This window comes from Pterocles gutturalis, unplaced genomic scaffold, assembly GCF_000699245.1.
Source record: "Pterocles gutturalis isolate BGI_N339 unplaced genomic scaffold, ASM69924v1 scaffold32977, whole genome shotgun sequence".
Taxonomy (NCBI): Eukaryota; Metazoa; Chordata; class Aves; order Pterocliformes; family Pteroclidae; genus Pterocles; species Pterocles gutturalis.
In genome coordinates this window covers 30,451-38,090 of record NW_010108890.1, presented here as the reverse complement: position 1 = coordinate 38,090, position 7,640 = coordinate 30,451, and the positions used below count along the sequence as shown (strand labels likewise).

The following is a 7,640-nucleotide window of genomic DNA, read 5'->3' as shown; positions in this document are numbered from 1 at the left end:
TAGGGAAATGCTGAACAGAATGGCAATGGAAGGGAGCAGTGCCTGAAGCAGCCCAGAGAGACAGGAATTCAGGATTTATTTTTGTCAGGAGACTGCCCTTTTCACTGGAATACACCTCTGTCCTCTCCTGCATGTACTCTTTGGTCTCTCTTGAAACCTTCATTCTTTGCTTGGTGGCCCAAACCACCCAAGCCTTCTATGGGAGGAGTGGGTAATGGCAGAAGACAGTCTAAAATAATTGTACCACTTCCTGGCAGTGTGTCTAACCATCACATATAAGGCATGAAGAACTACAACATCTCCTTTGCTGACAGTTTTCTTTCATTTAGAAATAATCTAAATGCTGTGCATTGTGCTAGCCTTGGGATAAAGATGCTTACTGGATCAAGGTCTTCGAGGATTTAGATGCAAGCATGCCTAACTAACAACTCTGAAACAGGTGGAAGAAATAAAAGTGTACTGTGAGTTTCAGCACAGTTCAGACAGCGATGCTCATTGGTTTGCATAGGAGCAGAACTTAGGGAGCTCAGGAGTAAGTACCTAATGTGTGTCTTGTGAACCTGTACATGTTAGACATCTAAATTCTACAAAAGTGAAATTTAATTGTATAAAAAAATTTTTAGTATGGATGTCACTGTATCTTTTCTATTTATACACAGTGAAATAATCTAATGAGATTCTAGTCTCATGAAATATGAGCCAATTGCTTCAGAGAGATACGTTGTCACTGTAAGTACACTTACAGCAGTTTCCCTGTGGCTTAACTCTATTGAATTCAAGAAAGTTATTCTTGATATACCCTAGTGTGAGATCACGCTAAGGCATGCTTACTTCCTTCAGGAGCAACACAGTATACCAGAAAAGTCTAAGGAGAGAGAGAAAATTACTCATTCCATAGGAAAAATAAAATGTTTAGAAATATTTAATTAGGACTGTGGCAATCACTGTATTTTTTTTTTTTCTTTTTAAGTGTGATTTCAGGGAACCTGACTTATGTATGCACTCTAATAGTTCATGGAGAATTCATTCTGCATTACTCTTTCTTGGGCTGGTTGTTTCCTAAGGAGAGAGAGAAAATTACTCATTCCATAGGAAAAATAAAATGTTTAGAAATATTTAATTAGGACTGTGGCAATCACTGGATTATTTTTTTAAGTGTGATTTCAAGGAACCTGACTTATGTAAGCACTCTAATAGTTCAGGGAGGATTCATTCTGCATTACTCTTTCTTGGGCTGGTTGGTTCCTAGACTGTAAAATAAGCATTTTTTTACTGAGTAATTCCAAAAGAAATCAATACAATAGATGCTTATGTCAGTGCTCACAAAATCTAACTCAGCTATAGTTTACTGAATCTGCTGAGTACAAATGGCTGCAAATAAAACTTCCAAGATGCACAGGCATGATGAGTATGTCAGTATTTCCATAATAGCTATAATTTCTGAATATCTGTTGATCCTTAAGCATTTGATTACTTTAAACTGTGTGAATTTGATGGACTATGTTTTTGTAATCCTATTGCAGGGACACTGCATCTTAAAATAATTTCTAAACGCTGTTTGCTCAACTGTTTTTCACCAATGAATAAACTTCCCCCTTTTATTTTCCCCTTTTATTTTCTGAATAAAAGTTTCACAGTTGAATGTACTTTTCTCTGCTTATATCATATGTTGATTATTCTTTGCCCTCAACCTGTTCTAAACAGTAATAGTCAAGACTTTTTCTGTTCTTAAAGACAGTATCAATCTTTAATCCTTATGCACTAGAACAGATTTGTCTTCTAAACACTGAAGACAGATATTTGTAGTCACTTATAAAAGAGTTTTAACATAGCTGTCTTGCACAAATCTGCCTATTGATTAAGTTCTACTCAAAGTAGCTTTAGAGAAGCTGTAATTTAAAATGCCTTTAAAAATTCACCAAATAAGTGGACTGTAAGTCATATTGCACTAGTGCAGGCCAACAGTCAATGTCCTGTTGTGCTAAATGGTCTGAAAACACATAGAAATTAAAGTTCTCTGGGCCAAACAACTTATGTTTGAAAGGGATGATAGCTATCAGTGAGTGTTCCAAGAACAGATTGCTGGGTATCTAAAAACTGTTGCCAACCAATACATTAACTGACTTGGTGCTGTGCCTGAAGACTGGAAACACTGTGTTCAGTGCTACGTGGGTTCATGGGAGTGGCCATTATGTTGAGAAAAGAGAACATTTCTTGCCTTGGATCAAGCTTTTTTGTCCCTTATGTAGGGAACATTTAAATACTGGGAAATGTTCTGATACAGCTAAGAGGTGTGATAATTAGAGGAGACAGTCACTTTGTTTTCATTCTGTTGTTGCACAACTTTCTATGGACTGGAGTGGAATCTAAAGTTGTGTTCCTGTGTCCGTCTTTCTGAAAAGGGAAACAATGTTTGATATTTGCTTAGATCATGAAAGTAACTTAAATGTTTGAATTTCAGGAATGGGTGTGCAAAAAAATTTAGAAACATTGAATAATTTAGGTTGCAAGGGACTTCTGGAAGTCATGTAGTCCAGCTCCTGCTCAAAGCAATAAAACTAGATCAAATGGCATTGTATCTTGTTCAGTCCAGTTTTAAATACCTCCAAGGATGGAGGTTCTACATCCTTTCTAGGCAACCTGTTCCAATGTTTGGCCAAGCTCATGGTGGAAAAAATTCTTTGTATCTGATTGGATTTTCCCGTACTGCAACTGGTGTCCCTTTCCTCTCACCCTTATCACCGTGCACCTTCAAGAGAGTCTGCATCCATCATCTCTACAGGCTCCCCTTAGGTATGTGAAGAAATCGCCAGTACAGGCAGGTATGGTTTGGCACTTCAAAGAGACATGCTGGAATAGAACCAAATAACAACACAGAAGATCTTGGATTATGTGTTTGTTTGTTTTCCACACAGATTCCAAAGGTGCATAGAAGTACCTAAATTTCTGTACAGCCACTTCCATGAAAAACACAGAACAAAAGAAAATATTCAGTCTGCCCTTGTGCACAATGAGAATAATCCAATTTAAAAAGTGTAGGTGGTGGAAGGATGTCCAAACCTCTCTGTTAATTGGCCTGGAGAAGATTTCTCTAATACAGTCAGTGAAGGCCATAGACTAAAACTGCCCCTGGGGGATTCTGATCCAAAATGTATATGCTGGGAGTGGGTATGGAATGAGAAGGAGACTGATAAAACTGTGGGCGCTGCTACAGTCTGTAGGGCAGCCCAATGGTATTCATTGACACAACAGCTTTGAGATACACCAAAGGTTTCAATAATCCCGTAGCAACTCGGCAGTTTACAGCCCCCACGGTGCTTGTTCTGTGGACTGCAAGAGTCAGAAAGCTGTATTTCAAGAATAGCCATCTGGGAAGGGAATCCACTTCATTTACTTTCCCATGGAGATATCCCGCAAACAAACGTTAAAACTTGAATTTTGTGTTATTTCAAATATGAAAAATGAAGGGAAAACATATAATATCCCCATAATCTGTCACACGCTTGTGACGTATCACAAAGGAGGAAAACTGCTTACCTCCCTTAGAGCTTACAATGCACAGGTAGAAAATACCACTGCATTGGTATTCCTTGTGGAGATCAGATTTCATACTTCTGGCTGGAGCTGAAGTGCTCCATTGGTGCACCAATAGAGAAAGAACATTTTGGGACAAGTAAAACAAGGAAATAAGATACTCTAACCAAGTGATCTCTTCAAAGCAACCCTATTAGAAAGATACTGGACTGTGACTCCTATTTTTAGTAAGGAATCACATTTAAAATCTGATGTTAATCTATCCTCTTGGCCAGTTAATACCAAACATAATTAATGCTAGATGTTTATTTTTAAAAAAACCCAACAAACTCTTTTGGTATTAAGTAATGATAGTCCCAGTCATCTAATGCTACAGATAAGCTTTGGACTTTCACTCTTAGCTATGCCACAAAGTTCCATTACAGTGTTTGATGAGAACAAATGAAACTAAAACACCTTCACTGTATCTTAGGTTTTGCTAGCCTGCTGCAATTGGGCTTTGAAATATCTGGGGACTTTTCTGCTTGGCTGTTGATTAAAATCATAACCTTTTGCCAAACTGCCATTTCATTACTGAAACAATCTGCTCTTTCCTTTTCAGCACCGTAGATAAACCACTGCTTGAAATATAAAATGCTATTATATAGTTACTAATACAGGTGATCTGAGAAGCAAGAGTAGCCCTGAATATTCCTATAACAACCTCTTAAGGATTTGTGATGTCCAGATATTTAGCTGCATTTGTTCATTATATCCACCACTGCTTTCCACTCTCTTTACAATTAAGATATTCTGGGAACAATGCACATTAATCTTCAAGCTGTATGTACTCAGAATATTTGCTTACATGCATATATATGCACTTTTTTTTTTTCCTCAAACTGTCTTTCTAGTTCTACAAATTATAAAAATTCTGTTCCTCAGTGGTTCCTGTGAAACTTCTCTATCCCTTATTTGTTCCTTTTGCTCTAGCATAAGTAAATACCCCAGATCAATGTGTTTTGATCAATAAGTTAACTACTTCTGCTTCTGAATGTAATCAGGAAGAGAATTTATTTGGCAAGAATATTATTTTTTCACAAGTTGAGTGCTTTGAGAACCTGGCTATGATTAAAGCTGTCTCTTGAGCACATCAGAAGTGTTTTCAACACAGTCCAGAGATGAGAGAAAAACAATGTCTCACTCTGAACAATGATTGTGAATTTGAGAATCAACAAAGAGTTTAGAGATTATTTAGCCAATAATTAGTAATTATCATTTTTCTATCCTATCAGGTGGAAATCCTTGATTGGAAGACAAAGAAACAGCTATGCTTCCTAGAGAAGGTAAGCAAAAATCTGTTTAAAATGTTAGGTGACTATTTAAAAATTAGTAACTTTTAAGTAAACTTAATGTTTATGAAGGGTATTTCGTCTCCTGATAGCCTTTCTTTGGCCACTGAAGAGGCAGTGATTATGCACACTTCGCACCGACTACAGAGTACTTCAGCCCTTTTCCAGAGGGAGCTTTTGGGCAAAGAGCACTTCATCTGCTGCACTAAGATGGTGCCAGTTGTGTCTTACTCACTCATAAGCCATCAAACTGTCACTGCTGTTGTAGTAACTCCTGACCCCTGCTAGAGAAGCTGGCTCTGAAACAGACATCACAAATTGTCCTCCCCTTTTCCTGTAAGAAGTACTTTGAATCACCCATGCCAATCCTAGCCATCTGTAAGAAAGTTACACTGTTACAATGTTTTAGTCACTCTTCTACTTGAATAGTCTTGCACCTACTAGTTGTCTTTCAAAATATGTATCTTACATATGCAATATTTTTTGTTGCCTAGGTGGAACCAAATGCCACAATTAGGGAAATCAGATCGATGTTCCATAAATTATGTGAGTATAACTTTTGCAACAGTTCATATCATATCAGAATATTCAGTATATAAATAGGAGAAAATCACAAAATTTGAAACATGTGATGTACACACACATACTGCTAAGTAACCTGCACAGGAATGCAATCACAGTGAGATTTCAGTATCATTTTTATACTATCTTGATATGACTTTGCATTTTTTCTGCTGCATAATTTCTCACAGATATTAATGTTGAATAAATATTCCTAAAAATCTTTAACTAAATCTTATCTTGTTGTGTTGCATTCACTATAGTAGTGGATGATCTAAAACAAACATTGTATATCACACAATTCTGTGTGGTCTTACAGATCCTCGGTGGTATCCAGCAAGGCAGTCGATAAAACTTGATCCAAGTAAGTACTTGTGAGGACTAGAATAACAAAGCTCTGAGCAGGGACCTGGCATAAAAGGTGTACTTTGCATGGGTATTAGTTCTTCATCATGAGTTTCCAGCTATGTTAGTTAGCACAATGAAGGCTGAAGAGAATCCAGAACAAATTTAATTCTTTGAAAGTATTGAAGAGAGTTCAACCCATGTGCCTGGTGCTTGGTAATTAACTCCAGAGTCTGCACATTGTTCCAAGGCACTTTCTAACTAGTGAGCACTTCAGTTTTCAAGACAGGCAGCACAGAATCTAGATACTAATTTCCCTTAGCTGCAGTGAAATGATCTCCACAGTGATGCTCAGCTGGGAGTGCTGAAAAGGGCTATGAGTTAGAGCTATCAATTCACATATCTTCTGTTCTTAGGCAGGAATTACCATTCTTTTGAGATAAGCTAATGCAAAACACGTTGCCATGGATGTAGGATTTGCTGACAAAGCTAATGCCAGCTGGCAGACTTCATTAATGCAGTTGTAGGTATTGCTACAAGAAGCCGCTTAGTACATGGCCTGGGTGCGCAAAAGAAAGTTTAATTGCCAAACTGTGTTAATTCATCTTAGCATTCAGTGTGAAATGTAGCACTTTCTTCTTTTGCTTCCACTGAGCATGATTTTATTTAAACAGTCCCTTAAAAGTATAAAAGTATGCTGGTGAAGATTAGTTCATTGTGTAGAATCTGTCCATGGAAAACAGGTGTATGAGTATCTTATTTCTTCCTTCTAACATCTACCTTGTCAGATTTCCATGGACTTATATTGTGAGACTTGCCATGAGAAAATGCTGGCTTTCTGGAGATTCCCTGAAAATTTGGCATTAAAAGCTTGAGTACTAGCCCAAGTCCTGTGGAATCACCTCCTGGCTGGTTAGTTGGAAAAAAATGAGGCAATGAAAACTTCTGTAGGAGAGCCTTCCAATCTCAGCCTATCCTAGCTTGTTTGTCTGACAATCAGCGATGAGGAGAGAGATGGAGGTGCAGCTGACCAGGAGGTCAGTGAACCATAACAAAGGCCAGTGACTCATCAGCAAATTCTGCTGTAGCAGTGATGAAGCAAGTCTACTGGAGTAGGGAGGCACATAGGACTGCGTATTCTCATAACTCTCTTGGTGTGACTAGAGGATCCAGGCTTATATGTGATTACAGGGATAAATCAAAATTAGGTATAAACATTCTTAGTTTGTTTATTGAGATTCCAATAAACCCATGTCACGTCAAAGAATCTCACAGATTGGTTAAAGCACTATATGAAGCTAGTATGCTACCAAAGTTGCCCTGAATTTCACTGAGATGTAATTACTTCTTTCCTTCTCAGAAGGAAAGTCCCTGAGGGATGAGGAAATCCTGCAGCACCTCCCTGTTGGCACAACTGCTACCTTATACTTTAAAGATTTAGGGCCACAGATAGGATGGACTACGGTGAGCTATGCTTCATGTCTGAGCCATTTTAATGGCTATTTTTCCATAATTAATCCTTACATCACTTTTTGTTTCTGTCCAGTATTTCTGCATGATGCCTGCTCTGATAGTGGATGCAGGCAATGAATCCTCATTGCTTCAGTTCATTTAATCAGGGAAAGCAGTAACAGGATATTTTGAATGCCTAGATCCCTGGGAGAGCAGCAGTGGAAAACTTGCTGCAGGGTAGGTTGGCTCTACTGAACTAAGGTGCAGGTTCTCAAATGGACTTAGATGTCTACTGCAAAATCACTAGGAACTAGGTGTCTAAGTGCCTTTGGGGATCTGCTTCACAGGGCCTGTGTAACTCTCCTGACTATACTCCTATGAGTTTGTCCTGCAAAAAGGCATATTGACAGTGACTTC

At 38.1% G+C, this 7,640-nt stretch overlaps 1 protein-coding gene across 1 annotated transcript in view; it reads left to right on the top strand.

Annotated features, from left to right (window-relative positions):
• Window positions 1–4,808: 4,808 nt before the first annotated feature.
• Window positions 4,809–7,640, top strand: part of TECR (trans-2,3-enoyl-CoA reductase) — a gene marked incomplete at its 5' end in the record, with an annotated part of 13,297 nt that continues 10,465 nt past the window's right edge. Inside the window, 4 exons of the mRNA XM_010072792.1 lie at window positions 4,809–4,859; window positions 5,360–5,411; window positions 5,746–5,790; window positions 7,132–7,235. Of these exons, the coding sequence (XP_010071094.1) occupies window positions 4,809–4,859; window positions 5,360–5,411; window positions 5,746–5,790; window positions 7,132–7,235 (252 nt within the window). The remainder of the gene's footprint in view (window positions 4,860–5,359; window positions 5,412–5,745; window positions 5,791–7,131; window positions 7,236–7,640) is intronic.